General features: G+C 35.3%; 1 protein-coding gene across 7 annotated transcripts in view; it reads left to right on the top strand.

Moving 5' to 3' along the window:
* CDIN1 (CDAN1 interacting nuclease 1) overlaps positions 1-26,717 on the top strand; it is a 213,076-nt gene that overhangs the window by 86,683 nt on the left and 99,676 nt on the right. For 4 of the 7 annotated variants that reach the window (XM_069461911.1, XM_069461927.1, XM_069461894.1 and 1 more), the window contains 5 exons: positions 6,437-6,516; positions 6,883-6,932; positions 11,325-11,392; positions 22,126-22,191; positions 22,804-22,909. In XM_069461911.1, the coding sequence (XP_069318012.1) occupies positions 6,437-6,516; positions 6,883-6,932; positions 11,325-11,392; positions 22,126-22,191; positions 22,804-22,909 (370 nt within the window). Of the gene's footprint in view, positions 1-6,436; positions 6,517-6,882; positions 6,933-11,324; positions 11,393-22,125; positions 22,192-22,785; positions 22,910-24,902; positions 24,946-26,717 lie in introns of those variants that run through there. The other 3 variants (XM_069461903.1, XM_069461878.1, XM_069461919.1) reach the window with 3 other exon arrangements.

Here is a 26,717-nt window from a genome sequence, read left to right as displayed (position 1 = left end):
TCCTGAAAACAATTTTAAAAAACTCATCCGTAATGAGAAAAGCTCAAAGTAAGTCAAATCCATTTGGCTTCCTAAAAATTGCTGTAATAGTAGGGAATATAGGCAGGGCTTGGATTTTGAGTAGGCTTCTCTTTCATTTGACAGTTTGTTCATTAATTAATTCATTCAGCAATTTATTGAGTAGCTATCTTGTGCAGGGCAACTTTGGAGTAATAACAGAGAAATATTTCTGCTTTTAAGCAGCTTGCCAAATACCCTGACGCAAAGAGTTTCTCAGTCCTCCATGTGAACCCCACATTCTCAAAGAGAGTGATATTGCATAAGCAGATATATACATCATATCTGTGGCATTAAAATTTCATGGGGGGAGCAATTAAGAAAAAAATGTCTAAAAAGTCTCCTGAGGTGGGCCATATGGGAAAAAAGGTTAAGAAACATCTGTGTAGACCAAATATAGGGCTACATAAAGCTGAGCTTGAAATCTGAAACCTTGTAGCTTCACAGCCAACAAAAACTTGTGAGATTTCTTTCTTATCTTCTTGGGGGCGACCACACCATGAACCTAAATCTCGTTCCATGTAAAAGCTCCCAGATATTTAAAGACAATATTGAGGAAGTATAATATCTTTTTTCCTCTATACTGTGCTAACATTCCTTTTCCCTTTAGATTTTTTTTAAAAAATGTGGCATGGTTTAAAATTTTAGCATCCTGATCAGCCTCTTGTCATCTGATTACAAAGTAATATTTAATCAAGTGCCAAATGATTGGTAGAAAATATTAGTTCTCTCCACTCCACAATATGAGGGAGAGGAAGGCAAGTGGGTTGGAAAAATGAGGGAAGGCTTTAGTGGAAGAGGTAAGAACTGAACTGGCCTTTGAAGTTTTGGCCAAAGGAAAGATGCCAGAAAACATTCCAGCTTTGGAGGATGTGGGGGCTGGGGGGTTGGGGAGGAATTAAGTGTGTTTATGACATTAGCCAGGCGCTTAATAAATACTTGTTTGAATGTATGTTTGTTGGATGAGAGTTGATGGTGTATAACAGCTGCCAGTTGCCTGAGACAAAATTCCGATCATGTGAATACTTGTGTTTTGGAAACATCTTCCTCTTGTCCTTACATAATACTTTATATTTGATGACTCTGGTTTAAGTTATTTCTTCAATGATTGTGTGCTAGTTAGAGCAGTGGTCCCCAAACGTTTTGACACCAAGGACTAGTTTCATGGAGGATAGTTTTTCCACAGGTGAGAGCAGGGAATGGGGAGATGGTGAGTGATGGGGAGTGTCAGAAATGGAGAAAGAACGTGTATCCAGAGTGGTAAACAGAGATTGTTAGCTTTAGATACAGACATGAGGGACTTGACTTGAGTTTTGAACTCCCAGGAGGAAGAAATGTGCAACCAGGACCTGGAATTGAGCCTCCACTTATAGCTCAAACCATGAAACAGGACTAGGAAAATGGCAAGGAAGCTTGCTTACTGTATATGGTCTTGGGTTGTGGAGTAGTAGGAGAAGAAAGAGAAATTAGAAACAGGTCAGCACTATTTGTGAGTTTGGGTCCAAATTTACACTCATGTTTACTGCAGAAAAGCCAAACTAAGATATTAACAATAAAAGTAGTCTTTGCAAAAGTAAACATGAAACTATACTGTCATGGTTACTTCCACAGTACAGGTCAAGCAATTCTTGCTGAAAATAAGCTCCCAGTAAAAATTTATAAACCAATGGAGGAAACCAACTACCATGGGAACGATAGGCAGGTAGAGAAAGAGAGACAGAAAAAGAGAGAGAGAGAGAGAGAGAGAGAAATAGCATACCATGGACTGGAGATGAGGCAATGAAGACACTGTAAATTAAATCTATAAGACAAAGTATAAAAACAAAATAAATCTTAAAATTATGTATATACATTAACTGAATAAATAAAAAGGAAAACTATGACTAGATAAAGGAACCGAATAGTGTTAAAAAAGAGCAGATTGATTTGAAAAAAGTGAAATCTAGAAATGGAATAATAGTCATTGAAAAGCTCATTATATGAGTGAATTATTATGTTAGACAAAAAGATTAGAAGAAAATGAGAAGAATTAGATTAAAACAAAAATTAGTGAATTCTAGGGTGAATCTGCAGAAAGCACCTATAATAAAACACAGGGATGAAGAGAGGAGAAATTTCAACATTTTATAAGCGTAGGAGACATAGGGGATAGAATAAGATCCTCTAACAGATGTCTAATAGAAGAGTTTCAGAGGAGAGTAGAAGTCAACACTATATGACTCAGAATTTTTCAAATTGATTAAGGGCATATATTCTTAGGTTTATGAAATGTAGCTAATCACAAGCAGGCTAAATAAAAATAGCCACACTTAGGTACAGAGTAATGAGTATTATTAATATTTATGGGAATCACACCTAAGACATGACACAATAAAGTTCAAAGTAAAGAAATGGGAGCACTAGATAATATGAGGCAGATCTTATCAAAAAGAAAGTGGCACAGCAGTATTACTGCTAGATAACATTAAATTTAAGACAAAAACTTTTTTAGAGATAAAGTCATGACTTAATTACCAAAAGACATAATTACCAAGAAGTCTATATATATTATAATAACAGGAGTATATGCACCTAACAGTATAGCCTCCAAATATAGAAAGTAAGCATTGGCAAAATTATTAGGGGAAATTGACAAATCCACATTAGTAGTAGATGATTACGTCTTATCTATTTTTTCTCATCCTCCCAAGTACTCCTTTAGATTACTTCATATCTAGTTTAGAAAAAAATTAATAAGGATATACAAGATTTGGATAATACAATTAAAAAATCTTTACCTACAAGACATACCTGAACTCTGTACCTCAAAAATAGGAACTTCAATTTTTTAAAGATAAATAAAACATTTATAAAAATTGATCCCTTATAAAAACACAAAGAAAGTAAAACAAACACCCCATATTGATATAAGCATCAATTAGAAAATTAGAAATAGCAAAGATAATTTATAGATCAAAGATGAAATACTAACGGAAACTACAAAATATTTATAAATAAGTGACAAAACTGTGACAGGTAGCTAAAGAAGAATTTAGAGGAAAAATTATAGCCTTGAAAAGTATATTTTTAAACAGAAGATTGAAAATGAATTATATAAAGCTAGTAAGTTAGTAAAAGAATAATATAGCAGAATCAAAGTAAAAAGCAGGAAATGATAAGAAAGGATAAATTAAATGAAATTAAAAGAAATGAGGCAACAGAGAGGATTGACAAAGCCAAAATTTGGTTTCTTGAAAATACCAGTAAAACCAATCTCTAGCAAGACTGATAAAAAAAAAGTTTACACAAATTAATATTAGACTATTTGAAGTAAATTTATTGCAGATTTAGAAGTTAAATCAGGATGGTTGGTGCATCGATGTTTATTATATTAAGTTCTTGAGTTCTTTATGTTAGAAATATTTCACAATGAAAAGATCATAATCTTAGGCATCATGCCTTATTCCAGGCATTGCCTATTGCCTGTCTTCTGTAGCATGCTTTAACTGATACCAGTTCTCTCCTATTCTTGTGAGTCTAGCTCCAAGTGACTTATGTACTCTTGCTGTGTACGTATTTGGTAGAATGAGAAATCCTGTCAGTTGAAGCAGTAGCAGGGGTAAACCATGAAATCAAAAGAATGGATGCCTCCTGCAAAGGTTAGGGAGAACAGGACTCCTGTCCACAGGTGATCAGAAAAGCTGGATGCACACTGGCCAGAGCTGGCATCGGAACAGCTTCCATAAAAGTCACAGGCTTCCTTGGGGCCTCTTATCCCTGCCCATTCCAAGATTGTCCAGTTGCCTTTACTTATCCGGTTGATGTTATTGTTCATCCCTTTGAGATGGCAGTGCTTACACTTCAGAATATGTGTGTAAAAGTAGGTTTACACTCTCTGGCTTGGGTGAGTGGAAAGAGCTACGTGTGGATGGCAGGCACGTCCTCGGTCTGCAACAGAGGCTGTGACTTCCCCTGCAAGCTCTCTCTCCCACTCTAAAAAATGGCAGGTTGCAAGAAAAGACACTTGTTGAGTTTAAAATGAATGTGGACTCAATATATGGTTTTTACTATTCCATTTAAAGCAACTGACTTCCTCTGGCAAGTTTTCTTTGATTTGAATAGTGTTCTATTCAACATATTCAAACTATTTTTTTAAAAAAGTGTATTGGCTGTGATTCTTAATCCTGATAAGAACATTGTTCTAAAATTTATATTGTAAGGAAAATTATGTCATCACTTTGTTTTCTTTTAATATTTCCCTTTCTTCCCTCAAAATAAATGACCTACTTTTTTTAAGTCCTGAAGTATTGTCCCTTTTCTTTTTTAAAAAGAGCCTTTATTTTATGATTTTAGCAATGAGTTTGTATATAGTTTGGTATGAAGTTAGTAATTTTTCATAGGATAGCATTTTTGGTCACACTGGTCACACTTTTGGTCATACTTTTGGTCACACCATTTATATATTAATTATCTTTTCCTCACATGGGATGAGAGTTAGCAGTATAACATTTTAGCCATGACCAGATACGTACAAAGGTAATGCCATTTCTTTGAGACTCTGCTAGCATTATGGGCAACATAAAAGAATTTGTCTGCCATTACCATCTGGTGACTTGCATGGCAGACCTGAGAGAGTACCCTCAGAGAAGGTGACCAAATGTATGAACAACTGCTTTGGTCTCCTCCAACTGGCAAGGCCTTAGAATTAGGTTGGAAAACTGAGTTGACTGGGCACATTATTACCTATTTAATATTCTTGCTGCAATAATCTGTTTTTTTAATAAGATGATTTGCAGTTTCATATTTCCAATATTGGTAGCACTTATCAGTGGTAGTTTCTTTCAGAAATAATTGCCCAACCTAAGTTTATATGAAGTAAATGCCTAAGTCTGATTTAGTTTTTACTATTACTTAGACTTAACAAAATGCTGTCATAGCTGTTTTCTCTGGAGACTCACACAAGAACCCTTTAAGGTAGTTGGCTCAAATAATGCTGTCACTTTTAGCAGATGAAGACATTGAACTTGGGAGGCTACGTGTAACTTGCCCGAGTTGTAGAGCTAGTCATAGAGATAGGGCTGGATAGGATAGCTGGAGTGATGCTCTTTTTGGGATTCCATATGTCCTCTCCACATGCACTGCAAACACATGTTTACAAATCACTATTAAGTACGTAAATGTTGCTATAAACATGCAGTTATGTGACTAAAAATAGGCAGTAATTAAGATAATTGTGCTTCCTTTTTTTATTTGTGGACTCAATACTATGCTTAAGTGAATAAGATATAATTTTATTATTTCTTTCCACAGCGTTTACTAAGGTTTGTCGTATCTGTCACTGTTCTTATGGTACTGAACTTGATGAAGAACATAATCTAAAAGAAACAAAAAGATCAAAAATTATCTCAGAAGTTGATTCTGAGGTCTGTGTTTATTTTATTAACTAGATAAATTATCCAATATGCATTTTAGTTTGTGCTTGTGTGGACAAGACCATGGGTCATTTTGCTAATACTTGGAAATGATTCCATTGGAGGACTTGAAAAAATTGATTCCTAACCAACACTTGACTTAGCTTCAGTCTAGAGACCTGCCTTCCCCCTGGGCATTAAGAGGAATTCTGGCTACGTTGGCTGACACATGCCTAGTGAGCAGCAAGGTGAGGGTCCCCTACCTTGCTTTTCAAAGGTTGGCACCTGATACAATGTCCTTCATTAGATGACTCCTTTAATGCTATAGCAGTCCCCTGGGGGTTCAGCTTAATTTGCAAGTTGATGAGGCATATTTTGGGTGGAAAATTTTTGTGAGTGTTTGTGTATATGTCTATATGTTTTCCTTATTTTAAGATTCTCTCAATTGTCAGTTTTCCCTACTATTTTCACCTGTGAAATGGACATAACATTTTATGGCAGTTGAGAATTATTTTGCAAAGATTCAGAATTCGGAGATGTTTTCTTGGCTGAAAGTTATTTTTATTGACATCATTGAAGTCTTTGAATCTGATTTGCTTTTGCTAAGCTCTCTCTCTCTATATATATGCTTAGTTATAAAATACTTACATGAAAAAGGTTAATATTTTCCTTTTTTATTGTTGGTTTTTTTCCCCTACGTGGTCTCTACCAAAGCTGACTTTTCTGCAAATAGACATATGCTTTAGGTCTGTACTTGTTAATTTACCTTGGAAAAATTAGGTCATCGTCAAATCTGGCAATGTTGCTTACAAATTTGACAAAATAGTCTAATTAAAAGCTTCCCTTTGATTAAAAAAAGGAAGAAGGGATTAGTATCAGTAATGTTTTCATTTTCATGTTTTGTGTATATGTAAGGTATATATCACTTCTCATGTTGCATTAAAAGTAGGTTGATTATCTGCTAACAGTTCATCTCTTTTCTTCTGCAGCCTCCAAGTCTGTTATAAATAGTATGCTACGGGACCCTTCTCAGATTCCAGATGGAGTTCTAGCAAATCAGGTCTATCAGGTATTAATCACAGCTGTCTATTTTCAGTGGCAATGCTGTTATCTGCCTAGCAGAGTAAAGGATTTTAAACCTCATTTAATTACTGTCATCATAAACTATCACTGAGGTCAGGGTGCACCATAAATGGCAATGCAATATTTGCGAGAAGAGCATTTCACTTTTTAATAGCTTGCTTTTATAGTGAATAAAAAGCATGCAATTTTTGTTTTCTATGATTAAATCTGAACAGCCTTTTGATAGCTTTCTTTTTTGGGGGGTGGGGGTGGGGTGGGGGAGGAGAGTAATTATTGCTTTTAGGGTATAGTGTTTACTGTAATAGTTTTTGTAGCCACCCCACCCTGTACCCTGTCTCTTATTTGTCTGCAGTGCATTGTGAATGACTGCTGTTATGGACCACTGGTGGACTGCATCAAGCAGTATCCTTTCCCATAAAATTTTAGGTGCACAATTGACGAGCTTAGACTCAGTGGAGATGTGTCTAGCTTTAACCTGACATAAAGTTCTGCTTCACAAAACACATTTCATACTCTTCTATTTTACATTCAATCAGCTGGAGGGTCACTACAGACCATTCTTTTCTACAGCTTAAGAAAAATCAGATAGACCACAGGAAGATGTCAGTTCAGCAGTTGCACATTCACGTGCTTATTTCAAATTGCTTGGTTTTCAATGAATTTAAAGGTACAGAGTCATTAGGCAGGTAACATAGTGTCTTGCAATGTATCTAACAATTCCAATGAAAATTTGTAAAAAATATAACAGATTTCCATTTAAAATGAGCCAAATTCAGTTGACTTTACTAAATGTTGAGCCTAGAGTTAAAGGATGCTATGATTAAATTACCGCCAGAGACCATCATATTTTAAAGGGCAGTAGATTCTTGTTGCTTACAAGCTGATTACATCTGAGCTGTCATTTGGATTCCTAATAAACATTTTTAGAGAAATCAAGGTAATTTTTCCCTCTGGACTGAATTTAAGGCTGTGAAAACAGAAGCCCAGTCATTTTTCCTTAAAGACATTGAGATAACTAAAGAGTTAATGTTTACTTCTTGAAACAGGATTGGGTGGACAGTGAATACTTTATGAAGCAGGACGTTATTAATCAATAAATTTAGTAGGGTTGTGGCAACAGTGAGAATTTTGATGGTCCTTTGCTAAAAATGCTGTTTAAATGTTAAATAATTAGTGATTTTTTTAATGAAAATATTTTCTGAGTCCATGAGTCTTACACTTCTTAATAATATAAACAGGCCCTTCCTAGTGTAGGTTTTGCTAGCATGGATAGCACTGTGACCAGTTGTGACTCAGTGATTACCAGTCAGGAGGGTTTTTGCTGGAAACTCTTGCTACTCAAATGAAATGTGTGGGTGTATGTGTTTACATTCTATCTTGTCTCAAAAAGGTTTAGAGTCAATAAAATTTTTGATAAGAAAAATCACTCTTTGATAAATAAAGTTAACCTTTGATAAATAATCTTTTAACAGAGCCTTCTTGCAAGAATATTCAATATCTAAGATATAGCTCTGTATGTATTTATTCTCCAAGTCTATGCCTCCAGTCTCACTTAAATTAATAAAAACACAGCATTTCACAAGCTTGCTTTTTTATTAAACCAAAGTGAAATTATCCTATTTTCAGAATAAAATTAATGATAGTGTTAGAAATTGTAAGAGTGCCAACCTCATGTTGCTACACTGATAAAAGTTTAGCACATTCATATAACAACTAACACCGTCTCAGAGTATCTGGGGTTGAATTACATGTTAATTTTAAAGCACATAAAATAGTTAAAAATCAATTTAAAGTTAAGGTTTTAAAAGCATAATGTCTTTTGAAGGATTGCATATTGATTTTAAATATAACTATCTAATTATATATGCATGGACTAAAGTATGAAGTCAACTGCTTTGTAAATGCCAGGAGGCTATTTTTCAGTAATAGTTGAGATGCTTACGGGAAACTAGATTGCTGTATTGCTGGCGAAGAAAATGGCTTGTGAGGTTATTTACAAGTTTTGCCCATGGTCACTGCCATACATCAATAATAGGTATTATTATAGATAAAGTCTAAGAGTGTTTCTGCTTATAGAGCATTATAAATTCTGTTTGGAGTATTTTCCTTACATTTTTGCCATCATTCACTTTCCTTTTTTGGCTGTGTTATTGCCAGTAGAATTTAAGGTAGTGCATGATTTCTATTGATAAAGATAATGATGTATGTCTGTAAATTATATTTACTGACTGGATTATAATTTTGTGGTTCCATTATGTCTATTGCCAGTAAAATCACTGTTTTTATAAGCTTTATTTTCTAGACCTTGCATTCTGTATATGTTTATATCAAACAAAGCATAATCAAGAAGTATATCTTTCCAAAATTTCAAATTATTGATTCCTTTTACCATGCAAAATAAAACAGGCTGGGAAGTTTATAGAGATACTAGTTTCATCTTTATATTGAAGGTAGTAACAGTTTCATATAATGTAAATACATTTCATAGATGTTTCCTAGACTGATCAACAGGAATTATTTTATTCCATACTGAATAAAAATTATTGTTTTTTGTGTGAGTGAAAATGCTGTTTATGTGTTGTTCTGATAATTTGGTAATATTTACACTGCCTACTCTCAGTAAATTACAACATTTTGTAAGAAAGAATACACATATTTGGTAAATAGAATAGGTGCAAACATCTTTTTACTCCATTATGAAAATATTACATGTAGACATTTGTGTAAGTAGAATAAAATAAATTGGTCATTTACTATTAAGACACCTCAAAAAGCACAGTTAACAAACAGTGTATACATTGTCAACGTGCTTTCTCTTTCTTTTGGTGTCTACCATATTTTATTCCTACAAAGCCATGTCTACCCACACCTTTCCTACCATAGCTCATATTCACCAAGAGAAAATGTGAGAAAATAGCCACCTCAACTTTCCAAAGTGTGACTCCAGGACACAGCTATTAGACAAAGTCATAAACAGTGAAGCAGGGAAAGATAATGATGCAGGAAGCTTCAAATGCTGTGGGTTTCATTTCTGTACCATCAGTAACCTCAATTTCATGATTCAACATTTTAGATGTAAATAATTTACAACAATAAAGATGAGAGCACATTTATGTGGAGTAGAAGTAAATAATTTAGTTCTAAAATGTGGGATGCCCCTAGTAATGAGAGACCATTGAGAGTTATTCATCAAATGTCTTCAGTGGACTCTGAAAATGTGTGAAATTTTGTGATTTAAAAACTTGTTTCCTTTATTTTGTTTCCAAGTAGAAATTAAATAAGCAGCGCCACGTGCATTGGGGCAGAGGGTGGGCAAGAGGAGGAAAAGGCAGTCATGATGACATAGGGCTTGTTTTGCTGGTGGATATAAATGGCCACATCTCTTGAATTGTAAGATTTAAACTATACTCACCTGTATGTGTGGATAAAGGACAGGATAATTACCTAGGAATTTTTTAAACAAATAATATATAAGTTTTATTTAAGTTGAACTCTCACAGTACATGATCAGAATGAGAGTTTTTGGTAAGCCAGGGAGTGAAGTGACCAGGTTGACATTATCAGTGAAATGGAGAATGAAAATAATAATTCAGATAATTATTACCAAGTGCTTTTGACCAAATTAAAGTACCAGAATAGGAAAACACTTCTGGGAAAATAGACCAGACTTCTAAGTCCCACTCCTGATTTCATTATTTACCAACGAGGGGCCTTCAGCAAGTTCCTTAGCCTTCCTGAACCCTAGTTTCCTTAACTGTAAAAATGGGACTAGTGATAGTATCTACCCCTGTGATTGTGAATATTAAATAAGATAATATCTCAAAGTGTTTAGCATGAAGCCTTCATATCTGACATTTAAGAGAGATTAGCTATCATCAATTATTATGTAATTTTAATCCTCTTTGAGAAGCTATGTGGAAGTTATAAACAGGTTTGCAAAGATCTCATTCTCATTCTCTGCTTTGCCACACATTAACTGTTATGACCTTGTGCAAGTTTCTTTCTAAGCCTCAGTTTCCTCATCTATAAAATAAGGATTATAATAATTGTGAGAATAAAATAACACACATAAAACACTTAACACAGTGCCTTCCACATAGTAAGCCCTTAAAAAATTTATATGTTCATGTGTGTATCTATTCATATACATATATATAATTGTACACATGCACAAACGTGAAAGATAGTGTCTTGAAACAGCTTCTGAACCCATACCCAAATCCGAAGTTTTCTACTAAGATGTCTTTCCTCCAGATTACACATATTCTTAACAAGTCACTTCCTTGGCTGCCCAAGTCATACAAGATCACCAGCAGTAGAAAGGAAGTGAAGCAGAGAAGCTGCTAAATGCTGACTCGGTGACAAGTATGAATTCATAGAAGATTTATAGAACTCTGTAAGATTAGAAGGTCTTTGAGGGCCAAAGGCTGGTTGGTATTTGCTGTACTTAGTAAGTGCTTAGTAAATGTATGCTAAATTGAATGGAGGAATTTTTAACACAGATTAATATGTGCTTAAAATAGGACTCCCCATCTTTTCAAAAGGAGTTTAAAGTACACCCATTTACAAATCTTTGATGGCCAAATACATATAAAAATTAGAAAATTCTATTGAATCATTTAAATGAGGGGATGTGTGTAGAAATCTCATTCCTCGGAGATGTGGGCTAACGGTGAAAATGGTTGGTCTAATTACCTCAATTCTCCATTTCATCTCAAAGTATAGACCTCGTATTAGCATTTGCCTGATGGTATAATTCTACCTGTGTTACCCTCTTTAACTAAAACTTCTCAGTGCCATTGGTCATGAGCACGAGGTCCTGCTGAGAGACTTGCTTCTGGAGAAAAACCTGTCCTTCCTAGGTAAGTATTGTTCACATGCTCTGTAGCTTGTGTTATGTTTCTGTGACTGCTTAAATATATATTTTTAAAATCTTCCACTTGCAGTTGTTATGTACTGAAGGAAGAGTGAATGATGATTGATGGTATGCATGTTATCTTTTATTGATTTAGAACTGAGCAGGAACTCGGTTACCTAATCCCCTATATATACAGCACATGCACAGGCTCGCAATTAATATTTTATAGAATAAGTGGCTGAAAAAATGCTTTAATATCTGTTGCAGTATTACTTTTGGTGTCATGAGATATTAACCATAATCTAGGCCTTATGAGAAAAAGAAACAAAAGAAATATTGTCTTATAAAATGTTTTATATATTAAAGAGAACAGCTAGAAAAATTCATGTTAGGTATGTTTGTCTCATATATGGAATCAAGTAGTACTTTTGTTTGAAAGCAAAATATTAAGCATTTATTATTTTCATGCTAAATGTTAATTGTCATCATAGATTTAGTATGATTTTTAAAATTCCCACATGTATGCATATATTTGTGTATTACAGGTTAGTATTTCTTTCAACATCTCTTAAGCATTAGAAATTAAGCCTCAAAGAACGTACATGTAATAACTGATCATGGAAACCATAAAGCACTCCACAATGAATTAATTCCTCTTCTTCATTTTAGGTGTGGTAATTTGTTAAGGTTCTATACCAATCATTTTATTAATATACAGATGTTTTATGTAGATATTGAAGTCTATATAGTATGTTTTTTAGGACAAAAAAAAAAAAATCAAAGAACATTGGATTACATAAGTTTTGTCCCAGAGTGGACAAAGAATTGGCCAAGGAGAGTCAAATGTAGAGAAATGAATAGTCTTTTATCAAGTAAGGAAGGGATGTTTTAATATAGTCCTACAAAGGATCTTTTCTATATCTTAGTGTTCAATATTTTTATTAATAAGCTAGAGAATGGAGTCAAATGCATTATAAGATTGTTTTCATTTGAAGCTAGGAAATATCATAAATATTCTCTAGTTAGGGTTAAAGAAAGTTAGTAAGTCAGGAAAGTGCCCTCAAATTACTAGATTAAATTTTAGTATGTAGAAGCAGAAAGTTCTTTCATATGAGGAAAATTGAATTGTTCAGCCTGTGGAAAGAGGGTAAGTTGGGAAGAAATATCCTTTAAAAATCTAATCAAAAAGAAAATATGTGGTAGCTCAGAACCAGTTGGAATGAATGACCTACGATGTAATATGAGAGATGTTTCAGAACTGTGGAGTTCTGATAGTATTATGAAATATCTGATCACATTGATCACTTAGATAGTGGCCAATATGGCATGACCAAATCTATATTTTTGTTTTAAGCCACCAGCTAAGCAGCCGTATTTTCAGAGCCGCTTGGCCTCACTCCCTTGGCACCATGTGCCTATGGACAGGCCCTCTGCCCCATTTCTTTGCCTGGCCTGGCTTTTCTCTGCTTCCTTCCTGAGGACTGGCAGACCCCAACTAGGAGAAAGAGGAAAGAGCACAGCCATGGAGCTAACCTTAGTCCCAGGTCCTTCACTTACTTGAACTGAGTGTGTTAGATTGGATTCACCGTGGCTGACAAAGGCAATGCAGAAATGTGGTCAGGGAGTCATTGCCACTTGCATGCAATTGCAGAAAGGGGACTTAAAATTGAAATTGATGGGTCCTTTCCCATCTATTCCTCTGTACCATAAGATCTAAAGGTAATAATTTTATGGAAGCATACCCAACAATGATACTTAATTGATCTTTAAAAATAAATGAGTTATAAAAATTTATAGGAAGTTTAGGCATCATCAGTGCTGTTTTGAAGAGTGTCCTCATCAGCATACAAGAAAGTTATTAATGTATTGTCTGTATTTTAAGTATTTTAATGTAGCACTGAATTAACATATATTTATTTATGGTTAAAACATGAAAGTTCAAAGCCTTGCGTGCAATACTGTTATGGAGTTGTTCTTTTACCTTATAAGTACCCCTTCACAATGATTAATTAGATCTAAAATACTGCGCTAGGTAAATTTTGATAGATCATTATTTTAAAGCCAATTATGTAAAAATATTGGTATATAAATATACCACTAATCTGATCTTATTCTGTCTTGTTTACATGTGTACACCTTGACTTTTGTTACAGAGCCATTGCAAACATGTTTATTTTGATTCTTTGATATGCAGAAGTAAAATATCTCTCCCTCTCATCTCTCTCCCTCTCCGCTCCCTCTATTCTGAACTGCTTTCAAAAGACAGTTATTCTTATTGTTTATATATTCACTGTTCCTAATTTAAGAATTCTGATGTTCCTGGAAATTTTTTACCCCTTTCTAAATTTTCCACACATTGTGCTCTATTTGAAGTTTTATAAAATATGTATTTTATCTGACTTCTCTTGCCCATAGAAAGGAAAAATAAAAGTAAATCACCCTTTTTCTAACCCTAATGCTTTCCTAAATTTCTTTGCTTCATAACCATGTTCTGAGCAGTTGCTATGGCACAAGATTTAACCAGTCTTTATAGCAAAGAAAAAAAGAAGAGTCATTATCATTGGAGGTACTCATTCAGGTTTATCCTGTCTTGTAAACTTATCTAACTTATACTTCCACAAATATGTATATTGTATTAAGACAGGTCAAAGTTGAACAAATGACTTTAGTTTCTCCAACTAAAAACTATTTTTCATTCATATATTTATTTATTTATTCCACAAATAAGTTACCAAATTGGATGGTACCCCTGGATGCTCATAGCCACGCACAGTGTTGCATGTCCCTCTCAGTGAGACAGTGAAAATGCAGTTCTCTTTCTGGTACATTTCACTTAGTAGGTGCTTACATGATTGTCTTGATAGTGAAAACAAATGCTTAAGGCTATTGTCATACTACTTTTATTAAACCTTTCAAAGAAAAGTATAAATTATACTAAATATCCATAGCTGCCCTTTACAAAGGAAGAAAATGCTGCTACCTCATGAGGTATTTTTTCTTGAAATGGTGATAGAATTTGATTTATTCATCTGCTGTCTCTCACCAGGACGTTCCTGCCACCATGTACTTCTAGGATGGCTAGTTGAGCTCATTAGCTTAGCTCTATTAGTACAAAGCTACCCACTCTCTTAAGTACTTGCTATGGGCAGACACCATTAGGGATAAAAAAAAAAAAAAAGGTTTGTTAAATTGAATCAAACGTGGGGCCTTCCTGGAAAATTTAAGATAAGTTTTACCACATGTCACTAGTTCTTTCCAAGCATAATTAATTTAGAATTAACATTTATTGATCAGCATTTAAAGTCTCGGAAGATATGAAGAACCTGCTGCCCACTCCTAGGCTTGGCTGCACAAAGAACTCTGCTGCAACTTTAAATTGACCAATAAGCATTGTGATCCTCTTGTTCCCTCTGCTGAGGGTCCACTCCATTGCTAATATTAACAAAATAGAAAGTGGAAATGTGTTCATTTGTATCCCTCAGGTGATTAGTGAGACCATGTTTTGCTGTATTATAGCCTCTCTTTGGTTTTTCTTTTTGGTTTGGTTTGGTTTTTGGTTTTTGAGAGCTTTGGACAAAAAAAAATGTAAGAGAGGAAAGGAAAATAGTGACAGTATGAAGACAACAAGACTTTGCAATGTTGGAAAAAATACGAAAGAGCTTATGCTAGAGACCGAAGGTAAACCATTCATCCTTCACGTGTTGGCTTATCCCCAGTTCAGAGGGACTTTCATTATGACTTCCACAGCCTTTCTCTGGTGCAAAAAATCCCTGGCTCTGGAGATATTTTATTCTTTGCAGTAAATGTTACCCTGTTAGTAGATGCCAACAGTTATTTTGAGTGACACCTGAGAGGCATTCGCTTTATCCCTGCCTCACCAACCTCCCCAGTGTTTGGACAAACCAGCATATTTTACATGGGTGCTTTTCTAGCATTCCCATATTACTCTGTGGGACCCCAGGAGGGTATAATCTGTAAAGCCAAATAGGCTTAGCAAGGGATGTCCCTTGCTGTAAGAAATTAGGATCTTTGTTTCTAAGAGTTCATCTGCTCCTGCTGCTTTATTCCCCACCTGAAGCAACGGTGCTCTGCTGGGGAAGTGATTATGATGTGACAAACAGGGGATTATGACTTCAGGTGAGGAATAGGCAGCAGGAGCAGACGAGATTTAGAATACTAAGATTGTATGTACGTGCAGATGTCAGCAGTAGAGAATAAGAGACTAGAAATAAAACGTATGATTATGTAGGCTGAAGGGAACTGAGATGGTTGGGTATTTTACAGGAAATCAGTCATTAAACTCCTATCTATCAGAAGCTTAAAAATAAGAGGCAGTTTTTAGAGTAACAGAACTTGATGATATTGGGAGCAGGACGGAGGGAATTTTGGTCCTGTTTTCCCCTTTCTGAAGAAATTGTCATGGTAAGAGACTATCTTACTTTTTCCCTGGTTAGATAACTCATGTCTGTTCATATCTGCTTTCCTGGCACGGATTTATTGGAACTATTTTGTTTGTAAGTGACAGAAATTCAATCAAGCTAGATTACACACACACAAATATACACCTAGAAAGTCCAAACAAGAGAAATTCACTTCTGTTGTGTCTAGAATCTATAAGACAAGACAATACCATCAATATCTCCGCTTCTCTCCTTCTTGTGTTCTGCTTTTTTCTATGTTGGCTTCATTCTCAGGTAACATGGATGATCGCTGGCAGTTGCTAGTTTGTTTAATCCTCAAGAGTTCATAATTCCAGAGGAAAGTTGATGATTCTTTTTTGCCCCATAACAAATTTCAGAAAGAGCTCTGATCAGCTAGTCTGGGTGAAGTGTCTACCCCTATGGCCAGGTGACTGGGGGGATCACACTGCTGACCATCCACCAGAATCACACTGTGAGGGTGGGGTAATGATGCCAGACAAGATGGTATATAGGACCATCTGGTACTTTAATTTGGTCAAAAATCTCACTCTCCTTACAGATAATCAACTACACTTTAGGGCTTTATTCCCCATAACCAAAGGGCATTAGGGGTTAAACCAGTTACTGTTATTCTGGATTGCCTCCTTGGTCCTGTGTGTGCACACACGCTCACGCACTTGGCATGTGCATACGCATTTATCTGGGTAGGAGATCCTTTTTATGTCTCAGAACTGCTAATATGCCTCCCTTCATTGAGATGGGCTCAGGGACAGATGGAGCTGGCCCTGCAAAAGGGTCTGACATCAGTCACTATAGCTGAGGAACTAGGGCAGACGAGGGCTAATATTAAGACATTCCTCAGCATCTTGCAGTAGGAAAGGGCTCTAGTGACTGTCAAATCCCCTTGTTCTATTTGAAAACCTGGCCTTAGGCCTTGCATCACAGCTAGTGTCCTCCCAACAACCTGTCTTGTGCTATATCTTCTTATCCTACCATGCTGATTTGTGGCATTAACCAAAGTGATTTGGTATAAAGTATAGAAGAATTTTATTTTTTTGGTTGATACTCATGTCCTTGTCTCCCCACAGCCACTAGTTGGCAGGGACTAGCCCACCTAGCCTCTCTACACTGCCCCAGCTTCCTGACCTCCCATTTGTTTCCTATCTTTAGGGCACTTCAATTTTCACTGGTATTGTCCCCTAAAGACATAAGCAAAGGACAAGGTCAGAGCAGTCAGTTGTATTCCTTATTAGTGGCTTTGATAAGAGGCTTTGGGGAAAGAGGTTGAAACTAATGGCTGTAATGAAATTTTGGGTTCTCTAAAGATTTCATTTATCTTTGCTATCAGTCTCCCTATTAAATGTATATCTGCTCTGTGTACTTTTGCACATGGTTTACATATCATAATAACATCTATTACTGAAACCTTGCTAACTTCTTCAATTGTGTAGAAAAGGCCATGAAGCTTACTCCTAGGGAACATTAAAATATAGACAACAAAGGTTATAGCTCCAAGTATTGAACTGAGACAGTGTTTTGGAAAAAATAACACAGAAAAGTAAAATGCTAGACTAAAAAATATATACTGTGATTTTAATTTGTATTAATAGATGTCCTTTTTGCCTTTCCCCAATTTAGTACAGATGCACACTAGGTGTAAGAAAGATCTTACAGCATATTTTAATCTAGCAGTTTAGAAAACTCTTGATATATTCATAAATAAAAGACATGGCAGGATGTTATTTTTAATTTTCTGATGTTGTGAACTGGAATTTTGTGTCATCTTTCTGAAAATGACTATCCTCCTTAAATTTAAAGCTTTTAATTTAAAAAAACGCCAAAAAGCCCCTCAAACCTTTTCTTAGTAGCCCCGATGCCCCCGTGATTCTTAAGTATATGTTAACTAGTTTCAAATGTGTTTTGTTCTCTGACTCAAAATCAGTCCTTTATTTTAAAAAAAGAAATTGTGTAATTAGTACTTAATTGCTTTGGATATTCTGGGTATTTAGAAAAGAGGGTGATTCAAAGGCCAGAGAAATTAAACTTTCACAATGTTCTTTACGCATCTGTAGTTCCTTTTTTAAAAATGCCCTCTAAAGACGGGCCTGACAACTTAAAAATAAATGAAGGCCTGGGTTGTTTTTAAAAATTAACATCAGTTTTATCTTTGGATTCAGGTTGTTGATTTTTTTAAGTTAAATTGGAGAGAAGACCATTGAAATGCTAGAATGCAAGAGAATATCTAGTTCCTCTTCTTTTCAGGCAGGTGTTGTCTAAATGATACCTGATCTGAACAATATATGACAGATGGCATCTACCTCTCCTGTGCTTCAAGATCTTACAAGAGAAAATAAGAATTTTCCCCATTTCATAAATGTTACACATAATCACATTGGAATATCTGCATAATTAAGAGTGGTGTACAGTCTACTGGAACAAACTGGAACTTGGCTGACATGGGCTCCTGCTCTGTATCTGTAACTATTTGAGAGGTCTAGGCCTTGGTTGGTCACTTAACTTTTCTAGGCCACTTTTCTGGTGCATAAATTGGAATGTTGGACGAGTAATCTCAACTAGTTCAGATTATCTAAAAACTTACATTTTGTGAATCTGGAGGCTAACAAGTTTGCTTTTAAGTGTTAATATTCTTATATTAATTTTGATAACGTACATTGAACAATGACATTAAAGAGCTTAATAGTTATGAAATATATTGGGTATATTCACTTAAAACCAGAAGACCCTCACTTTGTGTCTGCTATATACACTGAATAAAATAGGTTTTCAGGATTTAGAGATTGATTTCATATTTATCCCCAACCATTTTGGAAATAAAAATGTTATTGCATATTATTACCAATTACTTATTTTTTCTTTCTGACTAATATTATTCTTTCTTTAAATAATTTTTATTTCAAAATATTAGAGGCTATAAGTGTTCTTATAACATGAATAAATTGCATACCTTCTGACTATTTTTACTTTTTCTTAATCTTGATCATTTTTTCTTAAAAAAAACAGCAGATTACTTAAACATCTAGTTTCCACTTGGGAAATTCAAAAAATTATAAGTAACTGCTTGGCTCAAATTTTGCAAAGTATTATAAGAACCTATTTGAAATGTGTGATTTTCAAGGAAAATATAAATTGCAAAACTGACTATAGAAGAGATAAAAATATAAATAGATCAATAGCCATAGAAGAAATAGGAAAATAGCCAAAGTACTGCCCAACAATAGCACCCGGCATAGATTGGTTTTTGTGGGGGTATGTGACCAAAATTTTAAGGAGCAGATAAGTCCAATATTATTTAAAATACTAAACATCAAAGAAAAACATAGGAACATTTCCCATGAGTGTTAAGGAAAGGAATATTGTCCTTTTCTTTACAATTGAAATGAACCTCAGATGAAAATGTAGAACAGACAGTTGGGACCAAGGATGAAAGATAACAGTGAAAGTTATCAAATAAAACCTTGATCTTTGAGTTTAGTTTGGTGCCACTGTGCCTTTTTGATGCATGGGGAGTTAAATTAGGAAAGAAAATTATTGTTAGTCTAGATGGCCTTTGTAAAAGACAGAAATATTCTTAAAAATACACTTGTATTTTATTCAGTTATTCTTTTTGAGTATTAAATGTGTATAGGGCATATCTTGATGGTGAGACTCAGGCAATGGATAGGATATTTAAAGATGAAAGGGAAACATGCCTGTTGTTAGAGCAACAGCATCCAGCCCAGTGTGTGAGACAGGCCCATGCATGACAGTACAAGGTAGCTAACACAGAATGAGGCAGAAGGGAATTAGTGTGGGCTGTGACCAAGGTACATCACCTCAAGATCCCACAGTTGGAGCCTTGACATATAAACCAAATTTTAAACCCTAACGAATGGTTTGGATAATGATCCAAAGAAATGTTTCAAGGTCTGGGGTCCAAGAAAGGAGCATAATGCAAAAGCTAGAAAATCAGGCCAAATGGACAGGGCTGACCTTAAAAATCTCCCAGTGGGGTGATCAGTGTTAGAAACTTCTCCTGGGGCCTAGAGCAGGTGAAGAGGGCCACCTGTTCATAAATGCTAGTTCCTATACTTATCCTGTCATTTCCTCTGAAGGTTGCCAAGTTGTTACCTCCTCCTTTCTTAGGAAATCCAGATTGAAAGAAGCATTGTGAAGGTTGAAACAGGGCGATAAGGCAGTGAGAGTTTAGTAAGTAAATTTAAGAAAGGAGAAGATGCCCCGTACATAATATTTCAGGTGTTTGAGGTAACCTCTTTACTATAAAAAATAGAAGTCTAGTATCACTGGTGGTGACACAGACTTCTAGATGCTGCTCTTTGGGTATGACTACTATTGGGTCAACTTCATACTGAGAGAGAGAATGGAAGGGAGGGGGGTGTGTGTGTGTGTGTGCGCGCGTGTGGCGCGCGTGTGTAAGAGAGAGTGCACGCACACAGTGAGCCAGTTGTACTTTGAAGTTCTCCACAGAAAGATGGAAAGATTCCCTAGCCTCACTTGATATTTTATGTTCAGGTTTTGGGGTTTGGGTTTTTTAATTTTCACATCAAGGCAGTCATGCAGTTTAAATTGCAGGTATTGTGTTGGTAATTTTGGTGCAGTGAGCAGGAGTGCAGCGTCTGCCTTTTAAAGGGATTTTAGTGTGTGCATTTGGATTGCTTGGTGACCTTTGAAATTTTGTTTTGCACTGTTATCAGAAACATAATCATTTTTCTTTCTGAAATAGATTTTAGCATCTACAAAGGTTGATCAAGCTAGGATAGTTTTAATAAAATATTAATCTATCTTTTTTAATGTCAACCCAGCCTTTAAAACTGTTCATCAGCTACCTGAAACATCAGCTCAAGGCACTGGAGTCGATTTTAATAAATGTCTTTTTTATTAAATAGTCTTGTTGTGGTCTGAGTATAGTTAGAGGATAGAAATTTTTCCAGTTCTGTTCATCTACAACCCACTTTCCAAATTTTCTTGTTTTTAAAGTCATACTACTTTAATTTGTATTTCATTATTTCAACATTTAACTTAAATTTTTTTTATATTTCAAGACAGGGAGATTGTTCTGAATTCTGGCATCAGTCCTTCAAAATCTCGATAGCTTAAGGATATTGACTTTTAACAAAATTTAACTTAAAAGTCTACTTTAAATATGTGTCTTGTCATTAAAAGGTTATTTACATTTAAAATGCTGACCTTTCAAGATTTACACAAGAGCGTTCTAAAAGAGAGTTTCTGAACATCGGCCATGAAACCACTGTCTTGGGCTGACAAATGGATTGGAAATAAGCTACCCAACACTGGGAATGGGCCATTAATTTTAATCAAAGGTGATGCAGGAAGGCGAATGGGCTGCATGACAATGTCAACAGCCCAGTAGGTGTTAAGAGACCACACAGCCTTCCTTGTTACTTGGTTGGGCCATTAGTTGAGGTTGGGTGAAGACAGAAAGCCATGTCTGGAATTGAATGACCAGGTCACTCCAAAATCTAATGGAGAACTCCCCATTTCAGAAATCAAATTGTAATGCCATTAGAAGTCAAGGACAGCATTTAGAAAATATCAGAGGATTTTTTTTTTTTAACCAAGCACCTTGCTAGTTTTTTCCAACTTTATCAAGCTTCTTTTTTTCCTTCTGAATGGATCATTGATGTTTACAGAGGATCAAGAAATCAAACAGACTTAGGGAAAAAATCTTAAAGCCTGTTTGCTTTTCAGAATTGCATATTGTTCATTATAAAACTCTGGCAAATGCCAAAAGCAATAGCATACCAAAGTAGTTAACCAGGATAATTAATTCTTTGTGGTGATCTCATTGTCCTTGTCCCTTTCTCGTGTGTAAGAATAGTTTCACTAATTGAAACTAAACTTTCTTAATTGCTTTGTTGAGAGCATTTGTTTCATAATTATAAAGGCCACTGTGCTTGTGCCTTCCTGTAAATTGTCAATATTGGCTGATAACATTAGCAATATTCATGGTAGTGAAAGCCTGTTCTTTCAATCAGTAAGTATATTTCTTTATTTTTAGTATCTCCAATTACAAAAAAAAAGATAGCGCATCACGGCTTGAATTAATGGTGTTTATAATAAAGGCATAAAATTGCTGAAGGGACAAAGAAGTGTTTTTATATCTGTGCTTCAGGTTTGTTAAGAAAGTTCATTTATTCTGACACAGCATTGCAAGCATAAGAAAGATATGTATGACTGCATTAGTAATTTTTACACATATATGGGAAAGAAAAGCAATTATGTTGCTATCTTGTTAATGGAATACTGTTACAAGTAATAGTATTTGTTCTTCCTGTAGATGAAGATCAGCTCCGTGCAAAGGGTTATGACAAAACACCAGACTTTATTTTACAAGTTCCAGTTGGTAAGTTCTTAAACTGTGTTATGCATTTGTTTATAGAGAAAATGGGTGTATTTTTTTCTATACATTTTGTGTTAGTATGTTAATATTAGCAAATGTTACCTGAGTAGATTAGCTTTATAAAATTGTGCCTAAATGGGTGAAAATAGTTGGAGAAGATTATTTTAAAATAGTAAAATATAATAAGTTCGAAAGAATTCTATACCTTATAAACTTTTACATATACTTGAGAAATGAACATACTGTCTAAAGTTGCCATTTTTGGGTTACCATTTTCAACTTATTTCTCTAAAGTTTCCATTTTTTAAATGTAATTCTACTGAAAAGCCAAACTCATTCTGGTCTGCTTGACTTGTCACTTGTCGAGTTATACGAGGAATTTCAGAACTAGGAAAGGGACTTTGAGGAATATGAAAAGTAAAAGGGATGTGATGGTAACATAAATGTTCCTTGCAATGAACATATACAATGCATTGTTTTATAATTACATTTATAGATGATGGTTAGGGCTAAGCTTCTGCACATTAATGTGAAGCATAGAGAGGCCTGTGTAGAGTTCAGAATTTTCAATCTTCCCTTTCCTTTGCTGTATATTAGTAATGCTTTGTCCCTTAGCTGTAGAAGGGCACATAATTCACTGGATTGAAAGCAAAGCCTCATTTGGTGATGAATGTAGCCACCACGCCTACCTGCATGACCAGTTCTGGAGCTACTGGAATAGGTAAGGTCCCATTATTTTTCTCTTAAGATAAACGACACTCAGCTGAAATCTCATTAGAAAAAATATTTTGTTTAGCTGGTAAAAATGCTCGTAGCCTTTCTTGCTAGTGAATATAGGGTCTTGATTAATGTATTCATTTCAGATAATTTAAACTTCTCTGCTTTCATAATGTTGCTTCATTTTTTAAGACTAAAAATCCCTGCATAAGGTCAAAATTAGTATATACTTCATTTTCCATTGTACAGTGATAATATTAGTGCCACTTATAATATGGATAATAAGATGTGATATATATTATAATATTGACACTGAATTTTTATCCTTTTGATGTGAAATTTATGCTTACTGCCAGACTTCAAAATAATTTGTCCTCAGCTCTCTGAGGAAAGTATCCAAATCACATGAAAAATGAAAATGATTTACCTTCTAACAGTAGGAAACAGTTTACCTACTGGCTACTGTCAACATTCCTGAAGGCATAGAAATCTCAGTGATTAAGAAAGGCGGAGTGGTGGGGGGAATGCTATTTTATTGATTACTCACCACATGCCTGGGCCTGCAGATTGTCTCAGCTAATTCTCGCAAGGAAGTTACTGTTATCCCCATTTTAGAGATAACTAAGCTGATACTCAGAGAAAATGATATTCCATACAGCTAATTATCATAGGTCTGCATTTCCCTCTCTCACTCCCAAATTCGTGCTATTTCCAGCACAACCCTATTGTCATTTACACTGCTACTGTTGAAACTTTGCCTTTTTCTGTTATTGCAGTCCCAAGTTTTCACACTACCCATTTTCTCCATTAGAATAGGAGGTGGGTCAAGTGGTAACCTTCCTAGATGAACTGTTTTCCTTGGTCACTGGCCAATAGGAAGAATACAATAATAAGATGACATTAGCACCAATCATTAATGAAGGCAGTAGCATCTGTGGACAATAGCCTTGTCCTGGGTTAAAAACAGTGACCAGCGACAGAATTTGGTATTATATTGTTACTCAGCTTTACAAAAGGCCAGCGGACCTTGCCTGTAGCAGCTGTGCTAAACTAAGCCCACTTTTTGCCATGGTAACAATGATCGTGACAAAATGCTGAATGTAATGGCTTTCTTGATTTTCTTGTGTAATTGCGCGTACCATCCGAGCTTTACTTTACAGGGATGGAGGAGGAAAGTGCAAAATGTTTTAGAAATCAATGCTGCTTCAGCGTTTCCTGTGTTTTATTCAGCCATTATTCAAATTAGTAGTAATGTGGCAAATGGAATTTTAGATTTTTAGCAATTTTATGATGAGTTTGAAATAGTAGAGAAAGCATCATTTTTGATAGTATAGGGAAAACAATGACAAGAAAATCAAATTGTGTAAGTTTAGGTTGTTAAAAGAATTTAAAAAGCGGATCAACTCAATCAGTATGCATTGAAACTATTTTCCCCCTTTTGGTACTGGTCAACTCTTTTAAAGAACAATTGCAAATTGAATCCCAAATAGTAGAACTGACTTAAAAATTCCAAAAGCATTGTGTTTATTCTAAAACTATTTATTGAGTGCCTACTGTGTGCACTTACCATGTAGGCATGGATTAAATAATCTAGTCACCTGAGTGATAGACCTATGGATTTTTGACCTGGCTGGAAAGGGTCTGAGTCATAGAAATTTAATGCAGTTTCCTTTGTATTTTATATTTTTTTTTGTTGTATTCTACTTTTTCCATTCTAATGATGTTTTACTTAGACTATTACTGATTTACATTCCCTGAACATGTTCTTCAAATATGTATCAGCTAAGTGGACATAATTCATTGATTCAGTCACCCATTTATTTTTTTAGAGACAGGATCTCACTCTGTCACCTGAGGCTGGAGTATGGTGGTGTCATTGAAGCTCATTGCAGCCTCAAACTCCTGGGCTCAAGTGATCCTCCCACTTCAGCCTCCTGAGTAGCTAGGACTACAGGCACGTGCCACCACACCTGGCTAATTTTTTTTATTTTTTGTAGAGACGGGGTCTCACTATGTTGCCCTGGCTGGTCTTGAACTGCTGACCTCGTGTGATCTCCCACTTCAGCCTCCCTAGTCACTGGGATTACAAGTGTGAGCTACTGCACCTGGCTGGGCATAATTCATTTAGGGTATGATGTGTGATAAAGGAATTCTAGCATTGGTTTTAAAGGGACCAGATCGTTTAAGGAGGAAATACTGGACACAAAAGTCACTGGTGTTACCAAATGTCTGCAGAGAGGCCAAGAGGTGTAAGTAGTTCAAAATGGAACATAGAGGCATTTACTTGGTTATAAAATTTGGATTGTAATAATTATATAAGTTTACCAGTGATGGGACATTTTGACAGAAGGAGAACTTAGCCCATTTGTGAAAATATAGGATCCTGCTCTTTTCATATTTTGCCTCAATACAACTCACACAGCAGTTGTTAAAATTCTTTAAAGTTGTATGAAATTCTCCCCCACCTGCCGATAGCCTTTCAATTTGGGCTATTTGCTTTATTTGTGTGATAAACCTCTAGTTGATATAAAAACTAATGTTGGCTAATTGTCACACTATTTTCAGATTAAATATTGGATTTTGCATTAAGACTTTTCAATTACTATTTGTAGAATAATGCTTTTGTATTAATATAAACCCATTTTCCCACACAAATAACTATAGAGCCCCCAATTTTTAGATTAACATTTCTGTAAGTTTTCTTTTATAGTAAATTGATATTCTTACTCAGGTTAATTAACCTTTAAAAAAATTAAATTTTGTAATGCAGTCTCCTTCCCCCAAATCAGAGCTATTGAGTAAGGAACTTTAAGCTTTCTTCCTGCAAACAGATTCCCATTCCACGTGTGAACCTTGATTAATAAATAACTCCCTAAAACTCTCTACTTCTGTGGAGCTAAAGGAAATAATGAGTGCCTCTGAGAAGCAGCATTTGGGCCATAGATAAGCCTCATCCTGCGTAGGGTTACCAGAAAACACATTTCCTTACAAAATCAACACCGAAAAGGCCTTCTCATTCCACTTCTCTAATCAAAAAGTGAGTTCTTTGATCATTTGACCTGCATTACTAAATATGTTTTTATATTCAGATGATGATAGATAAATAAAGAAACCAATACATACATGGGTTCTAACATGTCGCCTTTCAAAGAAGCAGGAGCAGACATCTTGTGCTTACCTTTGATGGTTGGTGATAAAGTGGGTCAATTGGAATGAAAACATTGAGTGACCTTGAATGACAAAGAGCCACGAGCTATAAAGCATATGAACAGTACCTAGCAAACCCTGTCAAGAACATGGAAGTGGCAACTGCAGGTTCAGCCCCTCCATCTGCCATTCTGGTCACATTCTGGCACACTATCATTAGAGGCATCTATTTAAAACCAAAGTGCACTTTGTTGATTTACCTCTCTGCTCTTCTTAAAGAAGATCTTAGCTTCCTGGCTGAAACAAATGAGGCAAAAGCTTTGTTTGAATCTGGTTTTCCAATTTAGTGATCCTTGACATAATGGAAGAAATATTGAGCTTGAATCGAGGCTATGCCACTTTCTGGTCCCATGACTGGAAGAAACTTTTCCCTGTCCCTTTGTTTTCTTTTCAATAAAATGGGCTTAATAATACCTTCCGTGCCCTACTATTATGAAGATCATTTGTTTAATACAGGTAATGCAATTTCACAGTGCCTGGCAGTGAACAAATATTAGTTCCCCTCTGTCTCTTTGTCCTGAATATTACTCTCTCACAGAATTTAAAGTCTTCTGATTAGACACTTTTAATTGTCTCATTTACCAGATAAACTACTTAGCTAATTT

This window comes from Eulemur rufifrons, chromosome 2 (assembly GCF_041146395.1).
Source record: "Eulemur rufifrons isolate Redbay chromosome 2, OSU_ERuf_1, whole genome shotgun sequence".
Lineage (NCBI taxonomy): Eukaryota > Metazoa > Chordata > Mammalia > Primates > Lemuridae > Eulemur > Eulemur rufifrons.
Note: the sequence above shows the minus strand (reverse complement) of the source record. Positions and strands in the feature narration are given on the sequence as shown.